This window comes from Cynocephalus volans, chromosome 4, assembly GCF_027409185.1.
Source record: "Cynocephalus volans isolate mCynVol1 chromosome 4, mCynVol1.pri, whole genome shotgun sequence".
Taxonomy (NCBI): domain Eukaryota; kingdom Metazoa; phylum Chordata; class Mammalia; order Dermoptera; family Cynocephalidae; genus Cynocephalus; species Cynocephalus volans.
In genome coordinates, this window is record NC_084463.1 from 102,737,165 (window position 1) to 102,757,596 (window position 20,432).

The 20,432-nt window shown below is 43.5% G+C and overlaps 1 protein-coding gene and 1 pseudogene across 3 annotated transcripts in view; both read left to right on the forward strand.

The window, feature by feature from the left end:
• The first annotated feature begins 391 nt into the window (after positions 1-391).
• STIM1 (stromal interaction molecule 1) overlaps positions 392-20,432 on the forward strand; it is a 224,815-nt gene continuing 204,774 nt past the window's right edge. For all 3 annotated transcript variants that reach the window (XM_063093387.1, XM_063093388.1, XM_063093389.1), the window contains exon 1: positions 392-1,139. In XM_063093387.1, the coding sequence (XP_062949457.1) occupies positions 1,013-1,139 (127 nt within the window). In that variant the 5' untranslated portion in view covers positions 392-1,012. The remainder of the gene's footprint in view (positions 1,140-20,432) is intronic.
• On the forward strand, positions 19,376-19,490 carry LOC134377423 (U6 spliceosomal RNA; annotated as a pseudogene).

Below are 20,432 nucleotides of genomic sequence, written 5' to 3' on the forward strand. Positions count from 1 at the left end.
GCTGGGGGCTTATGTCCAGCCCGGCTCTAGAGCTGAGGCTAGTGAAGCAGCACCGCGGCCCGGAGATCGGGGCGGGGCAACTGCTTTTGCCGCCCCGGCAGGCCTGGGTTACCTCAGCAACTGCGTGTCAGCGGCCGGCCGGTCGGCGGGCTGTTAGCGCGGGAGACTCTCGTGGGGGAAGGGGAAGCCCGGACCTGATCTTTGGTGCGGGAGCAGGGTCCTGTCGAAGACTAGCGCGGGACGGGGGGCCGAGGGTGGGGGGCTCGGGGCAGCAGTCTCCAACAGGTTATTCCGGGATAAACCCAAGCACTGGGGCGGGCCCGAGCTTCTCTGGAGGCCGGGCGGCGCGGGGCGGGCCCGCGGGAGAGCACGCCCCCGCCCGTCCCGGGCCCGCCCCGCGCCGCCCGCCCGTCGGGGAGCCGCTGTCCCGGGCCTGGCCCGTGCGCGTCCGCCTGCTGGACCGGGCCACCGCCGGCAGCCTGGGCAGGAGACTGGGCGGGGGCGCTGACCTTGGCCTAGCAGGCCTAGGATCCCGGAGACGCCCGCGCCCGCGGGGGACTGGGAGTCGCACGCCGTCTACGAGCTGCTGCTCGCCGCTCCTCGGCGGGGCGAGGTCAGGTGCCCCCCTTCGCTCTTTTCTTCTCTCCCTCCCCCACTCCTGTCCCCGCTGGAGATCCCGCCCACCCCCACCCGCAGGGGTGTAGCAGGCTGCAGAGCTGACAACGGCCCCGAAGCCACCCTGCCAAACTCTCCGGAAGCGGCGCGAGCTGAGGCCACTGCAGTTCCAGTGGACCCGCTGTTGGACCGGAGGCGCCGGCCCTCCTCCCGCGCCCAAACTTGGAGCACTTGACCTTTGGCTGTCGGAGGAGGCAGGCCCGCGGGTGGCCGGACAACTGCGGTGCCGCGAGGGCATTTTGCCTGGGGATCGTCTCCTGTACTCCTGGGCTCCCAGTTTTGCCTTTGGGATCCCGAGGTGTCCACATCAGGCGCATGTTGACTGAGACCTAGCGTCATGGATGTGTGCGCGCGTCTTGCCCTGTGGCTCCTCTCGGGGCTTCTCCTGCATCAGGGCCAGAGCCTCAGTGAGAAGGCTGCGGGAGCCAGCTCGGGGGCCAACTCTGAGGAGTCCACTGCAGCAGGTAAGGCCTTACTGCAGGTTGGACTCGGCTGGGGGCTTTTACTCAAAGCTGAGTAGCTCGAAGTGGGCAAGTTGAAATCTAGATTGTACATGTGAGGTTGGTGGAGGATCCACACATGGCACTGCCTGTTCCCGGTAGTCCAAGAAGTTGTTTCTGTTAGGAGTCAGGCTAACATCTCTGTCTCCCCTGAACAGCTTTCCTTATCCCTCTTCAGGATGCTTTTTGTTGGTAATGAGAAGAATCCTTTGGGGCAGCTTGACCTTTCAAATCGGCAAGGCAGGACCCCACCTCAGGACTACTTGTCATGAAGAATGGTTTGGCCATGACTTTTAGCCACTTCAACACTCAGCAGCACAGGGGAGGTTGAGGCTACTTGGGATGGGCAGGGAAAGTCAGGGCTGGGCCAGCGCTATTGCTGGATAGCCAGGTGTTCAGGTGTGCCTTTCTATTCCAACAACCGTGGGAACCCTAGTCCCTCCCTTCTCTTAGGTAATCTGTTGTCTCTTGGCTGTGCCCATTGGAAATATCAAGACAGTTCCTTAGATGGAATCCTGTTTACCACTAGAGACTTAAATGGCTTTTTCTTGACACAGGTATAATACAATTCCTGGGTCTCTTGTTCTCTTATTCTTTTTGTTTTGACTGATAAGGATAGAGATTCCATGTTATTTTTGATCTGTTCTGTTTTTTTCTATGTACTTGTGGAGCCTTGTCAGGCAGTAGGAGTCCTGGTATACACTTGGAGTAGAAAGGAACACTTTTAAAATCTAGTTGTTTTACATAAAGCTTAGAGAAGATCAGTTCTCTTTCCTCATTTCTCTCACCTTGTCCCTGTGATCTGCCCAAAGCTGTGTCCTGCAGAGAAGGGGAGAGCTTGTAGCTGAGTTGTTGCTGAGGATAGACAAGCTCAGGTGAGGAGATGGCTTAGTGGGTACCTGCTGATACAAGTAGGAAAAGGAAATATAGGTCATGGTGGCTGGGGAGTTTCATAGATGGATCCAGTTTCATGGATTAGGTGGTAGACCCTTTCTTGCACAACCCCCTATTAAGTTAATTGACTGGGCTGGATGTGATGCCCCGAGGGTTGGTTTTCAGATGAGTGTAGTGTTGCCCTGTGTACAAGCCTGGTACCTAGGCTGATGCTCTTTTTTTTTAAAAGATGACCAGTAAGGGAGTCTTAACCCTTGACTTGGTGTTGTCAGCACCACGGTCTCCCAAGTGAGCTAACCGGCCATCCCTATATAGGGATCTGAACCTGGGGCCTTGGGGTTATCAACACCACACTCTCCCAAGTGAGCCACGGGCTGGCCCTTAGGCTGATGCTTTAAAGATAGGTCCTTCCTGCATATTAATCATGTCTGTCCATTAGGGAGTCTCCTTGACCCCTGAAACCTACCTCAAAGCTTGGTTCCTATTGGGCTATAAAGGGAAAAACAGATGTTGGGCAGATGCAAGTTGAACTGTGAAATAGTCCTAAGGAGCATCTCCACTGTCCCAGTGACATGCCCGTTTATAATTGATAATATGTGCTTTTTCACTCAAAAATATGAGTACCTGACACGAAACGAATGTTTTGGTGGATGTGTTCTGTATTTTACATGCAAGCTAAAGGATGAAGTTTTGAATTTTAGGCATTAGTTAGCAATCAGGAAGGTTTTTTTTAGGGGTGTTTAAGGTAAGAGGCAATCCACCATCCCTCATGACCACCCCATGACTTGAGCTTATGGAGACAGCCCTCCACACGACATATTTCAGAGGCCTGAATTATGCTGATTATACCACTTAGGCCTTCCTTTTGGACTTTTCTTCCTCTCAGTTCAGACATTGGTTTTTGCTGTTAAATAGTACACAGTGAATTCTAGGGAAGGAAAGTCTAAGACCCTAGGTGCTGTGAATGTCTGTGGTTTAGGAGAACCTGGGGATCTCAGCACTATGGTTATGGTAGGTTGTCCCCTTGGGTCTGTCTGGGACTTTATCTTTGACTCAGACAGGGACTTAATTTTGCAAAGAGGCGGCTCATAGACTGGGCTTTGTGAAAGCATTTGGGAAGAACCTTTCTATGTAACCATGAACTCTTGCAGCCTTCCATCCCCTCTTTATCCCCAGAACACAGGAGGAGTTTTACTTCCTCTTAAAGCTACTGCTTTTCTATATCAGATTCAACATACTCCGTCAACTTGTGTGTTCACTACAGTTTATATTTTAAAATTACACAGCTATTTTTTCCTACAGAAGCTTATAATAACCTTATTAGAATGTGGGGCGGGTGGTAGAAACTGGGCCTTGTGCTCAGTCTTATAGGCAGGTCTTCTGATGCTTGAGTCTCGAACTTCTGCCATCTTTTCAGGTCCTTCCCTGTTAAAGGAGTGCTAGGCGGGGCCCAGAGAATGTTGCTTTCCTTCTGGCAGTTAGGCCCTGGTGACTCTGTAGTTGAGATCCAAGAAAAGGGCTGCCTTTTTCTCCTCTGGAGACTCTTTTGCGGGGGCCCAGAGAATTCAGTTTTTTCTCTTTTGAATGTGTATTCCCATCTGTCTCTTTTTAGTCAGTTAAAAGATTTAATTCTAAGAAGAATTTAGTTAAAATTCTTATGGCTTTATCATGTATAAACTAAACACTATTAGAAGCTTGACGCTACAGTGAAGGCAAGTGCTCTGCTTAGAGGTTCTCTCATTGGGCAGAGGAGAGGCCATTCCAGTCACCTTCTGACTGTTTAGTACCTGCACACCCTGCCGTGCTGTCACTTTCTCAGTAAAGATCTGTGCCTTGCTGTGCTACTCTGGGGCCTACATTTCTGAAGCTGGCCTAAAACTGATGCTTGGAACCTCCCTTAGACCCAAGTCCTGTTGCTTCCAGAAACTCAAAATGTTTCCTATAGAATGTGTGTGAGGGACCTCAGGTGGAGTCTGGAGTTGTGGCTGCCAGTGTTGGAGGTACTGAAGGATTCTATCAGGAACTGGGGTTTGGTTCAGTATAACTAGAACAGAGCCTTGCAGATTAGACATCTAGGCGGTATGCGGAGTGCAGGCTGACTTCTCTATCAACCCTTGATGGAGTGACAGGCCAGAGCCCTGCCTGCCCACCCAGCTAGTTGCTGCTGCCTCCAAGGCTATAAATGGCCTGGCCATCTTGGTAGCTATGCTAATTTTAGCTGAGGGTGGCTCCCGGAATTGGGCTGGGGCCAAGAGCAGGTGGGTGGGGCTTGGATGAAGCTAATACTGGGGGCTGGGAAGAGGGACACGCTAATCCTGGAGCAGCCAGGACATCATCTGCCTGCTCCCAGGCTTCAGCTTTGACAATGACCATTTGCTAGGTTAATTGATTCAGCAAACATCGAACAGTGCCAGCTCATGTGCTATTTATTCAACAAGTATTTGAGTGCCTCCTCTGAGCCAGGTACTGTGTTTCCTGTGGAGATTTAAGGATGAACAAAACAGACGTGTTTCCTCCCTCATGAAAGTTATAGTCTCATTGGACAGACAGAAAACAAACACAAACAAATATATTATCTCGTGGTAAGTGGCATGGAAAAAAACATAAACAGAGTGCTGTGGTAGAGAATGAGAGGGGAACAGAGATCTAGTTAAAGCTGCAACCCAGGGCCAGCCCTTGGCTCACTCGGGAGAGTGCGGTGTTGATAACACCAAGGCCATGGGTTTGGATCCCTATATAGGGATGGCCGGTTAGCTCACTTGGGAGAGCGTGGTGCTGACAACACCAAGTCAAGGTTTAAGATCCCCTTATTGGTCATCCTTTAAAAGAAAAAAAAAAAAAAAAGCTGGAACCCAGTGTCTGGTAGGACAGATTAATACAATAATATCAACAATAATGGCAATTAACATTTTTGAGCACTTACTATGTGGCAGGTATTATTCTAAATTTTTGATTTCATTTAATTCTTATAACTATGCTCTGTGATAGGTATTATTGTTCCCTTTTTATAGGTGAGGAAATGAAAACATAAGTTAAATAACTTGCCCAAGGTTACACAGATAGTAAGGAGAGCCAGAGGTTGAACCAGGCAGTCTGATTCTTCTCCCTGCCTTCACCTCAGCCACTGAACTATATATTCCCTCAAAACTTTGTGAAAATGCTGTAATGGAGTTATTGTATATACATACAGAAAGCTGTGGGAAGCCCAGGGGAGCAAGTGACTAACCCTGCCTGGGAAAGCTGGAGGAGGCTTTACAGTTTCCCCCATAATTTTTCTCAGGTCTTGGGTAGATGAAAGGTGGCTGCCAAATTCAAAAGTCAAGAGATGGAAACATCAGTTAGTACAACCCACTTATTTTTATATACGAGGAAACTGATGCTCAGAGAGGCCTTAAATAAAAGTTTCACAGTGGGTTATTGGTAGAACTAGACTAGAACATTTGAGTCAGGAACCCTGACTTAATCAGTTATTCAATTTGCAAGTCAACACAGTGATGGCTAACTGCTCGCTTTGCATTATGGAGGGAACTTAGGGCTACAAAGAAGTCTAAATCTGGTAGGGCCATATATATATATATATATATATATATATATATATATATATATTTAGGGAATAAAAAAAAAAATATATATATATATTTTAAAAGATGACCAGTAAGGGGAACTTAACCCTTGACTTGGTATTGTCAGCACCACGCTCACCCAGTGAGCTAACCGGCCATCCCTATATGGGATCCAAACCTGTGGCCGTGGTGTTATCAGCATCACACTCTCCCGTGTGAACCACGGGCCGGCCCATATTTAGGGAATATTAAATACAAGGTAATGCACAAGCTTTATGATTTGTAGAATCAAGCAGTTGATTCAGTACAGGCTGAGGGTTAAGAGAGATCTGTGTGAGCTGGGCTGGGCTAGGCTGAGGTGGCTGGGAAGGACTTCCTAGAAAGGAAGAGTTGGGTGAAAGTAGAAGAGAACTAGGAGAGAGTAGTCTGATTTGGGGGAGGTTGGAGGAAAGCGGACATTGTGGATGTCTGGGTCACCAGTGTGAGCATACGGGCTCTCACTGTTTGGTAGCTGGATGATAACTAGGCAGAGTTGCTTCATTGTTGACCAACTACCTCATGTGAATGCACCCGTAGATAGGAAGATTGCAGTCATGTGATTTAACGGTGGTTCTAATTATTACCGTTAAGTGTGAAGTAGTGATGAGTGTAAATAATATTTTGTGTATCTGTAACAACATAATGTGATATGAAAATATCTATGATTTTTTTTTTTTTTTGTGGATGGCCAGTACAGGGATTGAACCCTGGACCTTGATGTTATCAGCATCACCCTCTAACCAACTGAGCTAATCAGCCAACCCTATTTATGATTTCTTTTGGTGACAGAATCACAGGTACTGCTTATACTATTGTGGTTGATTGCCTACATATATCATTGAAGGAAATGCTAACTTCTAGTAAGAGAATATTGAAAATATAGATGTAATTTCTCTCATCCAAATTCACAGGTCCCTTGAAGTCTACCCAAGAGCCCCTTAGGGATGTGGGGCTTTCATGTTTAGAACTCCTGCTCTTTGTTGAGGAAGGGATGAGGTCTTGTTGAGGGGAGCAGTTTCCTAGGTCTCAACAGGACTTGGATTTCAGCCTCAAGGAGTCCCTTTGGTTCCCTTCTGGGTGGCTTCTGAGATACATTGCTGAGTGGCTTCATGGGCATGCTGTGGTACATTTATTTCCCTTTGTGGAAAATGATTCTTCAGGAAACCCAGCAGCTCTGGCTATCAGGCTTTTAGGGAGAGAAAAAGATAGCAAACTGGGCCTCCAACAGAGGTTTCTTTTTTCTTTATTTTTTTGGCAGCTGGCCGGTACAGGGATCGAACCCTGGACTTTGGCATTATCAACACCGTACTCTAACCAACTTTCTTTTTTTGTTACTGTTGATAAAAATTATGAAATATTGAGATATACAACAATGTATAAAGAATAGTACATTTAATATCCATGGGCCCACAACACAGTTTAAGAAATAAAATAATAATAGTACAGAGCTTTCTTTATTATCCCCAGGACACTTTGTATAAATTTCTAATGTAACGCATAGCACATTGTATATATATTTGCTCCCTCACAAGTGTAAGATCTTTGTGGAGGAAGGGGAGGAGTGCTTATTGTACTTTATTTATCTCTGTTTTTATTTAGCCAGTCTAACCTCTTTTAGGGTTTGTTGGAAAAGCTGGAATCAGGGCATGTTTGAATGGATCCTATTTTTTCTCTTCCTTTGAAACTATCTCATATGTCTTGGTATGCATTCTGGGCTTTTCCTCAACCCTTGGAGGTGTTGCTCACCCAGGGTACTTGGTATTAAGTTTCATCCAAGTTCAGATCTTTTTGTCCCGTTTCAATCTCTTATTTTATTTATCCTCACTTTTACCCATTTTAGTTTTTTCTTTTGTTTATTTTGATGGCTGGCCATAGGGGATCCAAACCCTTGAACTTGGCATTATAGCACTGTGCTCTAATGAACTGAGCTAACTGGCCAGCACTGCCCATTTTAAAGATAAAGAATTTGTAGCTGAGAAATTTGTGTTCTAGGTTACATACCTAAAAAAGTGGCAGGATCAGAACTATAACTCTGGGGATCTGTTTACTAAGCCCATGCTTATTTTATCAGAACACATTACCTGTTGGTCTGTCCTAAAGGGGGAATACTGACCAGGCACTCGGAGCCTATAGCCTCAATGGTCTGGCCATAGCTGTATTAACAAAGATGTTCAAATAGTCTAGTCATCTGTCACAAAGCTCTGCTACTCTGGAGGATAGGAGAGTCTACCATTTTAACAATCATGCTGTGCTGTTGGATTTATCTGCCTACCTTTCTTACTGTACCATAAGCTCCTAAAGGGTTAGGACATGAGATATTCAATTTTTTACTCCAGCTCCTAGCACAAGGCTTGGTATGTAGTATACTTTATATATGATGAAGTTTGTAGAACTGAATTGAAGGGGGTTTATGATCTGGTTCTGATTCCACTGTAGTTTACTAGGCATCTGATTGGAAGTTGAAAATTTTTTTCTTTGAAGGGGTTAGATAAAGAAATAAGCTCCACTTATTTAGAAAGTTCACTATTTTAGAATTTCTCATTTATTGCTGATGCTAGGTAAATGAAATCTTACTGTGTTTATTTTTTTAAAAAATTATCCAGATTAGTTTGGGTCCAATAGCCTCACTTCACTTGGAAGAAGTTTGTCTAAGATTTTCAAGAGGCCACATTCTTATCACTGCAGTTCTCATCAGGAGAATGCAGTTAAGAATAGCTGGGAAACTAATTACACAAAGGACCTATGTGTAGTGGGGAGGAGAGAGTTGGTAAATGAGGGGGTGGGGCTAGATAGAAGTCTAGACATAGAGTGTGATGATAGGCTTTGGTTTGCAGAAGGGTCTGAGTTGGCCCTAACCTTGAGACATAAATATCTGGCTTTAGGGAAGCTTCAGAGTTCTAGCTCCTTTCCTTACGAGCAGTGGACCTAGTGGAGGGTAAGCCACCTGTCTCTCTCAACTTTAGTTTTTTCATTTGTAGAAAGGGAATCACCTTAATGAATAGGTTTGTAATGAGGATAAAATGAGATAATTATATGAAAGGGCTTTATAAACTGTAAAATACTGTACAGTTAGGGGTAGTTGAGTCCTCTCAACCTTTGCTTTGGGCCTGAAAAACCTCAGTCAGAATCTGAGTGTCTACTTATGGTAGCACCTCTCTAAGGGTAGTTGCTTCTGTGAATCTTCTATAGTTCCTTTGTCTTCAGTTGTACACCCAATATGTGACTTTTTAGGCCATCTTAGGTGCTAGGACTTAACATCCTTGTATGTCATTGCTGGAAGGGGTTTTAGATTCTGGATATGGCCAAACCAGGCTTTTATTCAAGGCTTACTCTAGGCCATGATGAAACTGTTAATAAAGTCTGGGTGGTAGTGTTTGACTTTATTTTTGGCTGTACTCCTTTTTACAGGGTATAACCATTTCCCTAGCCCCACCTGCAGTCTTAAAATGGCTGAGCAGATTGGTTATTTATTGGTGCATAACACATTATGCCAAAATTTAGAGGCTTAAAATAATAAGCATTTACTATTCTCTTAGTTTTTGAGGGTCAGGAATCACGGTGCATCTTAGCTGGGTGCCTCTGGCTTTAGGTCTCTTGTGAGGTTGCAGTCAAGCTATTGGCTGGGGCTGAATGCTCAACTGGGTGGACAGAGTTTGCTTTCACACTAATTTACATTGTTGTTGGCAGACTGTGGTCCCTTGCCACACTGGGCTGCCACATGGCATGACAGTTGGCTTCCCCCAGAACACGTGATCCAAGAGAGAACAAGAGAGAGTGCCCGAGATGGACACCTCAGTTTTCTTATTGTCTAATCTTGGAATTGATATGCCATCACTTCTTTCATATTCTTTTTGTTAGAAGCAAGTCAATAAGTCCAGCCTGTGCTCAAGGTGAGGGGATTTACACAAGGGCATGAACTACAGTAGGGCAGGGATCACTGGGGGCCATCTTAAAGGATACCTCTGAAATCACCCTAGGGCCATGTTCTTAGGAACAATGGCTTCTAGGTGCTGTAGACTTTTAGCTTTTCTTTGAGTTTCTTTGCTTACCTCCTAGAGTCTTGTGGAGTCTTTTTCTTTTTTTCTTTAAATTTTTTTGTGGAGTCTTTTTATAATCCCTTTGGTATTGTTCCTCTTGGTTCATACATGATTTCATTGCTTTGACATGGCCCCTCGCTCTCTACTCTTTTCCTGACTTCTGGGCTCTCCTCAGGCATAATCCTAAACTAGTTCTTTAACCTAGGCTCTCATCATGCCTTCCAACTTCTTGTTTGGTTCCTTTGATTTTTCACTTTACTACTCCAACTTGGATTCTGAGAGCTAGACTTATAGGTGGCATTGAATTGGGACTCACATATTGACAGATGGAAAACTTACTCTGACCTTTTAGGGCATTGGTGTTAGGTGCTAGAACTTAACATTCTAGTACATCATAGCTAGAAGAGGTTTTAGGGACCCTCTCTCCCAAACTTCTCATTTTACATAGGAGAAGAACACATTTGCCCAAGGTTTTGCTAAGCCAGGGCTAGAATCTAATTTTCTATGATTCTCATCCACATGTTGTCCCCACTCTGTTGTGGAGCCTCTCTACCCTAATGCAGCGAGATTGGGTTGTTAAGGGGTTTGAAACCTATACAGAGAAGAACCAGAAAGCAGTTTATAATATTGTGTTATGTTCACAGAAATTGGGCTGGGCAGAATTAGAAATATAGAAAGTCAGTGCCATGGGCTGGCTGGTTAGCTCACTGGGGAGAGCATGGTGCTGATAACACCAAGGTCAAGGGTTTGGATTATTTGGATTACCGAACTGGCCAGCTGTTAAAAAAAAAAAAAAAGGTAAGAGCAAGTCAGTGTCACGTGCTACTTCTAGGAGCCCACCCAGCTAGAGACTATATAAGGCACAGAAAAAGAAGCCTAGTGATACCTGTTGCATATGGTGACTAATATTTACACCCTGTACTGCTCTCTGGGCAGTATCAATTCAGAGCAATGAGAGATATCTATTGAGATGTATAGAGTAGGCTTCTGAAGAAGATGGGTCAGAGCCCTATGCTCCATGTCTCACCATTGTTTGGCTCAGCAGGTTGCATTATGGATTTGAGGCCTCCACGGGAAGAGTAAATGTATCTAAAGCCTTGTGACATTACTCGTGGCTGCCTGGAAAGTGCCAAGGGGAAGCTTTCTGGGCACTGAGAATTTGACAAAGACTTGCCTGTGCTGGCACAACTAGCTAGGGCAGGAAATATTTGAATAGGGATGGCTATGGCTCTGTCATGTTTATCAGAATGGAGCAGATTTATTTTGTGTGAAAGGCTATTCAGGAAAAAATCTGAAATGAGCCAACACCACTGTACGTTTGTTTTCTGCTGGAAAGCTTGGAATAGAGAAGATGCAGGTTCTAAAATCTCTGTAAGGATGGTACAGTTGCCTTCTTGACCCAGGATTCTAACCCCAGACCACTTTGCTCACTTTATCTTTCTCTGTTTCCCTCTCTTCATTCTTATCTCAGCAAGGCTTTTTTCTTTGTCCTGATCTGCAGAACACACCCTTGTTTATACTGATTCTCTTTTGCTTTTCTTGCCATTTTACTTTCCTCCCAGAATATCCTCCCCTGTCCTCCTTTATTCCTACCTGATCTCTCAGTCCTTTATGACATCTTTCCTGACACTAATGCTAGCCATGAGATACCTCTCATCTCGGATCAAACTCTAGTAGCACTTACTATCTGCAGGACTCTTTGTGTACGTCACACCCTGTGAATGGCTATTACAGCAAGAGGCAGCTTGATGTAGTATCAAGAGCACTGGGCGCTTGAATCCTTGCTGACGGGATAACTCAAACTATAGTTTCCTCATTTGAAAAATGGAGTTAAAAGAGTTAATGTATGTGAAGGAGTTGTATAGATTTTAAAGCCCCCCGCCGCCTTTTTTCTTTTTGCATATTTTCCTCTCTTTTGAGGGCAAGACCCATGTCTGGTTTGTTGACCATGGTACCTATCCTCAGTATCAATCACAGTTCTGGTCAGAGAGTATGTGCCCAATAGATATTTGTTGAATAAATGAATGAATAATAATGAGTTGATTCTTAGATTGAGTAGGTAGGGAGGGAGAGTGCCAAATAGATTGTCATCAGTTCCCATGAAAAGCTTAGACAAGTGTGCCCTAGGATTAGGGGTAGAAATCGCATGTTGGGTTTTTTGAGGAATTCTGTGGGCATTATTTTTCTGCCTGACCTAGAACCTCGTTCCCATTTATTTTTTAAAATTTTAAAATATTTATTTTTTTAAATTTTAACTTCTCAATATACATTGTAGTTGATTTTCATGACCCTTTACCCATTCCTCTTACCCCCTTCCCTTCTCCCCTCGCCCACCACATCATATCTGTTCACTTGTCTTAACAAGTTCAAGGAATTGTTGTGATTGTTGTGTCTTCTTCCCCCCTTTATTTGTTTGTACATTTATTTATTTTTAGCTCCCACAGATAAGTGAGAACATGTGGTATTTCTCTTCCTGTACCTGACTTGTTTCACTTAATATAATTTTCTCTAAATCTGTCCATGTTGTTGCGAATGGTAGTATTTAATTCTTTTTTTATAGCAGAGTAGTATTCCATTGTGTAGATATACCACAGTTTCCTTATCCACTCATCCAATGATGGACATTTGGGCTGTAGAACCTCATTCCTATTTACTGAGCACCTACTGAAGTTGTCCTCAGTGATTATTATCAGTCACACTGGGGGATGGTTTGGCCATTGACTCAGCAAGCCAGTTTTTGTTTGCCATAGCAATGTCTACCCTGAGCAGGGAGCTATAGTAGGAGTGGAATTAGGCTGTGCCCAAAGAAGACTTGAGACTTGTGGACAAGGCTTCCTTGGGTCCTGCTGCTCCCTGTTTTTGGTTCCATGGCCTATAGGGGTTTACCCCAGGTCAAGCTTGAGGCAGCTGAATGAACACAATCAACTTTAACTGCTTTTCTTAGTCTGGATTGTGGGATGAAGGAGAGAACCTTTTTTTCATGGTTCCTGCTACTGGGCTTGTAGTGCAGAAGTGAGGCAGGATAGTCCTATGAAGATTGCTGGCTTTTTAAATGTTCTCTGATGCTGAGAACTCCCTGAGTCTCAAAACTCCAGCCTTGAGCAGACAACATACCAGCTTTCCTTCAAGGCATTGGGGAGGGGCCTCCAGGGGGACTTGATGGAGGATATAAAAGAATAAGAGAGTCAACTATGTTGTCAGCATGACCCAGCTAGGACAAACCTGTTTCTTTCCTCTGTTAGTCATATTTACAGAGCTCTTGGCTGCCTTGTGATGCCTTGAGCTCTGGCCTAGGTAATGAGCAGAAATCTCACTGGCACGCAGGTGGGCAGGCTTCCAAATCTCATGTGCCTCCAATTTTCTCGGTGTGATTCAGTAGCTCTGCTTCTGTCTGGACTCTGTTGGTTATCTCAGGCCTCTCAGGAAGCTCTCAGAACTCTCATCACTGCAGTGTATGTTAAAACAAATGTGTCTGTGTTTGCCAAGTTCCCAGAGCCAGCTTCTGAAATATAGTGGCCAGGGGAGATGGGTGCCTTTCAGGTATAATAAACACACAGGTTAGAAAGCAGTGTGTGCCTGTGTTTGTGTATATATTGCTGGGTAGTCAAATTTGCAGAGGTCTGATTTCAAGAAACTTTTGCTGCCAAGGGCAAAGGTCACTGGAACTCACACTTTATATCTCTGAAGAGATGTGTGTAATTAAGACAACTCAGGTAACTTCAATGATTGGAATGATGGTAGTAGCTACTATTTATTGAGCACTTGGGTAGGTGCTTTACATCTTGCACAACAACCCTTAAAAGTGGATACTGTTCTCATTTTACAAATGAGGAAACTGTAACTCTGAGAATTTAAGGCAATTTTCCCAAGGTGGCTGAACCCAGATTTGAATTCAGCTTTATCTGATCCCAAGACCAAAACTGTTCCTGTTTTCATTTAATAACTCGTGGGGAGAGAAAGAAATAGTTATCTGAATTTAGGTAGAGATACGCATTTTGGTTAAAAATTATACAATTTATAGAACTGTTTATTCTGTCACCTAAGCGGCCTGAAAGAGACTAGGATTAGGAGTTGGGAGGTGGGAGAGGGAAAGAGAGGTTGTATTTCACTTATGAATTATGAACGGGTAATGTCACATTGGTGAAGTGTCTAGCTACAGAGTGGTATATATTCCCTTTGTATCTTCTCCAAATACTACTCTGATTGAGCTGTTCTGATTTAATCCTTATTGGGCCGGCCCGTGGCTCACTCGGGAGAGTGCGGTGCTGATGACACCAGGGCCACGGGTTCGGATCCTATATAAGGATGGCTGGTTGGCTCACTTGGGGGAGTGTGGTGCTGACAACACCAAGGCAAGGGTTGAGATCCCCTTACCGGTCATCTTTAAAAAAAAAAAAAAAAATCCTTAGAGTCGGGGCTGTATGTATCCATGTAGTGTTCTTTACCACTTTGGTCAATATTTAACATGTTTGTTATATGTTATGTGATAATTCCTGCCCAGTAGAAGGACTCAGTATATTTGGAGAACTAAGATGTACACCTACATTTTATATTGTAATAAGAGCATATCAGGACTGGGCTAGGTACTTTCACATACATGATCTTATTTAATCCTCACAGTAGGTCTCCCATTTTATAGTTTATTGTGCAAGGCAGTCTATGTTTAGTATCCTATGACTGATACTGATAGTCCTGTTGGAAGATGGGATCACCTCTGCCTGGAGAGATTAGAGAAGTTTGTGGAGGAGGTAGCAGCTTAGTGTGTCTTCAGATACTTCAGACAGAAATATAAGGGCTATTAAGGGAAACATTCCAGCCAGAGGAAAGATTGTGAGTAAAGGTGTGGAGTAGGAAAAAGTGAAGTCTTGGAAGGACATTAGTTAGTCCAGGTTAGCTGGAGATTGGTATCTGTACAGTAGAATACTAAGATAAGGCCAAAAAGATTAATTGAGGAAAGATCATGGAAGGCCTCAAATGTCAGGCTAAAGATTCTAGACTTTATTCTGTATTGCAGGTTTTGAACAGGTGGGAGACATGACCTGTTTTTCTTTAGGAAGATTTATCTCACAGAATATGCACAATGCATTGGTGGGGGTAAGATCGGAGGGAGGGAACCTAGATGGGAGACTTTGCAATTGTTCATGAGCAGAGATCTGGGTCTGCATTGTGAATATAGAATCAATAGGCCTTAGAGTTTAGGTGTAGGGAGGGAAGGAAAGAAGAGTGTCAAAGGTACACCAATGTTTTGAGCATGGGTAATGAGGAGACTTGTGGTGCTATTATCAGAAAACATATGGTAGTCAGAAGAAGGGTCAGTTCTAACAGGTGGTGAGTGGTGAGGTGGTTGACCTTATTTGAGGTGCTGGGCAAAGGGCCACATTCCACAATACTGCATTCTGGAAACCAAAGAATTCTATGATTGTTTCACATCATTCCATTTTACAGATGAGTTTCCTAGGACCTAAAGAAATGAAATGATTTGCCTAGGGTCATATAGTAACTCCATGGTGGAATCTAAGTCTGAGAATCCAAGTCTCTTTGTTTTTTAGCTACTAAGTTTCCTAACAAAGCTGGGCCTTCATGCTAGGAAAATCAGAGAGAGTCTTGGAGACAGATAAACCTGAGTTCAACCCCAGGCCTTGCCATTTTCTATTTGTGAGATCTTGAACAGGTTGCTTTTCCTCTCTGAGCCTTGGTTCCCACATTTGCAAAAAATGGAATATTAATATCTACCTCACGGGAGCAATGGAAGTAAAGGTACTTTGTAGAACTCTTAAGTACTGTGCCAGTGTGAAGGTATTATTTTGGCCAAATAAGAGTGGACTTAAACTCGGTTTTTCATGGAAGGTCTTCCTTCACTTTGTATGCTGTTTTAAGCTACTTACTCACTTGCATGTGGGGTTTTCTGGTCTGGTAATCTGCCCAAGTTTTCCATAGTTACACATCTCCAGTTTTCTAGTAGGATATGAGTTGCTGATGGAACTCTTGAGTGACCATATCCTATCTTCTGTCAATCTTCACATGGGCTTAAGGTATGGGGGCAGGGTGATAGCTGAATTGAGGCTATGCTTGGGGGAACCTCTTTCAAAACTAGGATAAGCTCTGACTTGGGATAGGTGAACTAGGGCGGGGGTGCTGGTCAAGGGTAATAATGCTTGGAGTCCTGCTGTGGTCATCTCTGGTTTAGTACACATGCTTCTGAGTCCTTTGGAGAGGGGCAGTAGGCTGCTTAAATAGGTGTATTGTCAGGTAGCCAGGCTGTGATTGTATCAGCGCTCTGTCATGGGAGCAGGCCTGAAACTGGCTGTATTGTCCAAAGTCTAGTCACATACCCCCTGAGTGACTGGAGGAGGAATACAAGAAGATTTTCTAATTAATAAAATAGCTGGGCGGGCTAAGCCCGTGGCGCACTCGGGAGAGTGCGGCGCTGGGAGCTCAGTGACGCTCCCACCGCGGGTTCGGATCCTATATAGGAATGGCCAGTGCACTCACTGGCTGAGTGCTGTCACGAAAAAGACAAAAAAAAAAAAAAAAAAATAGCTGGGTTGGCCAGTTAATGCAGTTGGTTAGAGTGTGGTATTGTAACACCAAGATCAAGGATTCAGATCCCTGTACCAGTCAGCTGCCAAAAAAAAAAAAAAAAAGCTATTTACCGTTTCGTAGCTTCTGTCCTATAGCATTTTTTCTCCATTTCTTTCTTTCTTTTTTTGGTGGCTGACTATTATGGGGATCTGAAACCTTGACCTTGGTGTTATCAGCACCATGCTCTTACTGAGTGAGCTAACTGGCCAGATTCTTAACATTTGTATTCCTTGAAACTTTTTTCTTTTTCTTCCCTCTTCCTAGTTTGGTTCTCTTGAGTCTTCACAGCTTTCTTTTCTTTTTCTTCCCTCTTCCTAGTTTGGTTCTCTTGAGTCTTCACAGCTTTCTTTTCTTTTTCTTTCTCTTCTTTTTTTTGGGCAGCTGGCCAGTATGGGGATACAAATTCACAGCTTTCTTTATGGAATGTATACTTTAATAAAAAATACCACTAGACCAGGAATTAGATAGACATAGTTTAGCTTGTATTCTGATACTCTTGACCTTTCTAGGCCTTAATTTCCCAATGCCGGGTATTGTGGGGATAACAGAACCCAGAATCTATTTTACAAGGTTGATGTGTGCAGATCTTATGAAATAATGTGACAAGCAGTTAGTCTTAAACAAATGTGAGTAATTCATTATTATTAGTTTTCCTCCTCTGAATTGTCTGCTGATCTGTTCTTTGAAATTCTTCTATTAATCCTCTCTCTTTACTACCCTGTATCTCTTAGGTTCTCACTCATCCTTATAACTTTGTTTTTTAACTCCTAGTGACAACAGGAAAAGTGTGGCTACTCTGGCATTATACCTGGTCCAGTTGCAAGGGAGAAGGACTGAGCCCTTGGGGAACTGTAAAGTTCATTGCCTTTTGAGTACAATATGTTGTCATCACCTTGAACAAGTCTCAGTTTTCATATCTGACATCTGGTTTAGCATTATTGCTTTGTTCTTTTGAGTCTTGAAATCAGCACCACACTCTCCCGAGTGAGCCACGGGCCAGCCCTTTTGAGTCTTGAAATTACTTCCATTTCTGAGAACCCCCCCTTTAAAATGCAAGTATTACTGTGTTGAGGTTACCCCTGAACTGAGGACCAAAACTCACTGTTGCTAGCTTTTTAGTATGGATTAGGTTAGGGTATAGCCCCTGGGAGAATTGGTTGCAGGAGGACCCTGGGATGGGGGATGGAGGCTGGCAAGAGGGCAGTTCTGTTAGCTCAGTTTATCTATGCAGGAAGGATAACAGGGCCTTGGGGCATACTTGATGCTGCCTCTCTTGCAGCCCACACCCAACTGCTCTTCCTGAGCTGAGCATGAGCCTGTACCCTCAGCCAGAAGTCAGAACTTGGTGAGGCCTGAATCCCCAAAGAATTCAGTGATGAAAATTAGGGCATTTGAGCAGATCTAATTGGCTGAACTGTGTGAAGGGCAGAGGCTTTCCCTGGGGGCTCCTTTTAATCTCCTGTGGTAATAGACTTTTAAGGTTGGACTAATTAAAATGTGTTGGCAGTTGTACTCAATACTTTCCCTGCCCTAGGTCCTGCTCCAGCCTCCTAGAGTACAAAAGTTGGCACAGGGCTCTCTGGAGAGCTGAGGAGTGGGTTTCCATTTCCTCATCTGCTTAATGCACAGTGATGTGATGTTTGTTCAGAATGGGCTGAACCACATCTTGTGGTGGGGAGAGATGCAGGCTGAGACCTGAATATGGCCTGGATTTGCTATCTCCAGACTCTTAAGGTACCCTTTCAGGTTGATTTTCTATTCTATTAGCCCCCAAATGGCCTTGTTCTGTTACCTGGTAAGTCATTGCCCTGTGGTATCCTTCTCTGGTGTGTGTTCCTGTTCTAACCAGAAAAAGGGGTAAGGAAAGTATATTAAGTCCCACTATGTGCCAGGTCAGGGCTAGTGTTTTACATAGCTATCATTTGAGGTATGCTTCATAATGCCCATTTTTTCAGATGAAGAAATAGATCCAGAGAAGGAGAATAACTTGCCTGAATGTCACTTGCCTGTGAGCAACAGAATTGGAATTCAAATCTAGGTCTTTCCCAAGACTTTGGTTACTTTCCTAAGGTAGCACAAATGGTTTCATGTCCTGTTATCATTCTAAGCCTAGCCAAGTTCCCCCCTCCATAAAATCTTCTTCAGTTCTTTTATTTTGCTGTCCTGCTTTTTCAGAGCACTCTGCCCCTCTCTCAAATGTGTCTGATATTTGAGTTGGTGAGGCATGGATCTACCTCCCTTATCTGACTACTCTCACTCCTCCAAGGTGTGGTACTCAGGATGTATTTGTTAAAGAACTGAATGAAGTTGTAGTGTTGGAATTTCAGGTATTATGACAGACTGGTAAAGGTTAGGGTTTTGGGCAGAGTCTTGGCTAGCTCCCTGAACAAAACTAGGCTTGGGTCTTCTTGATTTGCCCAGAGTGTGCTGTGTTATACTGGAGGCAGTGGGCCTTGTAGGCAAGGTGGCTTCTGGTTCCTCAGGGGATCTCTTCCCTTAGATCATTTTCCTTGACATCTGGATTTAGAGTTTCTTTCCTTCTTGTAGTCTTCTTGTGTTGCTTCACAGGATAAAGGCTTTCCTGGAGAAGGCAAGCACATGTAAAGGCAGTTTTATAAGTTGAATTAACTTTCTCACTGACTTGAAAAAATTATGAAGGTATTTTCAGGCCTTTTTCTATGAATATAGCATATGTGCTTAGTGTTTAACATCAAAAGTTTGTTCCTTTGGGAATTAATGAAATGCAGTTAAAACACCTTTAATGGGAAAAGTGATAAAATATTAATAATCATGTTAAATTCCACAGTAGTATGGTTTTGTTTGTTTTGTTTTGATATAGTGGGAAATCTGAAATAGCTTAATCAAACAGAATGAACTAGATAGTGACATAACACCTCTTTTAGTTTCTCTGCTGTGGAAAATAGATTATGAAATGTTCTTAGGAGAAAGGCAGAAGAATGCATTCTGAAACTAGGGAGAACTGTGCTGTAGCTCAGTTCCTCTACTCAGTTATGTCCTTAGGCTAGTAACTAAGCTTTCTGAGTATCTGTTTCCCTATCTGTTAAATGAGAATTATAGTGCTCACTTTGGCAGCACATATACTAAAAAAAAAAAAAAAAAAAAATGGAATGATACAGAGAAGATTCGCATGGTCCCTGTGCAAGGATGACGTGCAAATTTGTGAAGTGTTCCATATAAAAATAAATAAATAAATAAGAATAATACCTACCTTGTTTAATTTTATGAGGGTCAAATAAGATAACATATGTGAAAGTGTTGTAAACTCTGAAGTACTATTATTGTCATACTTATTGGGTGGATGGATCCAATTTGCTAGCACTGCAGGAAGGCTTTTGGCTTAAGTTATGGCTTGACCTAGGTGGAAAGAAGGATGCAGAATTAATGGATAAATAGTTAATGCTGTTTGGGCAGCAATTGAGAAGAATTCCTGTAAGGTGAGGGAAAGGATGATCTTAACTTCTTCATATTTATTGAATCCTGCTTATTGGAGAAGAAAGAAAATCTGATATCTACCTACTAAATGTATGATGTGCTAAAATATGGAGGCAGGTTGAGAGCTCCATAAAGACAGGGATCCTTCTCTGTCTCATACATTGCTGTTATTCACACAAGAGTAGTACCTGGCATGTAGTAGGCTGACAATAAAGATTTGTTGAAAGAAAGGTTAAGCTTTAGAATCAGATAGACTGGGTTCATATTTGAATTCTGCTCTTTACCAGCCCCTTTCCTGAGCAAGTTGTTCAGTTTCTTCATTTATAAGATGGGACTATGATTAGCTATCACACAGGGTTATTGGGAGGATTTAAAAAAAAATGTTTAAAAACCTTTATACAAGATCTGGCATGTAGTAAGTGCTCAATGAAAGATAGTTCCTTTCATTTTCCCTTTCTAGTTTGCAAAGTGTCATGGAAGAACAGAAGACAACACAGTTGGAGCTGCTTAGGGAGAGCCTAGATGATGGCTTCAGAGGTTTGATCTGACAGTGTCTTCCTAATGTATAAGATTAGAATTAATGATGTTATTTCCTCACAAAAGGAACTCCCTGGGATTAAGTAAGAGCCTCAGAATTGGTATGCTTTGCTTCTCTGCATTTCCCATGGTCTTGGTGGGAGGGCTGGCTC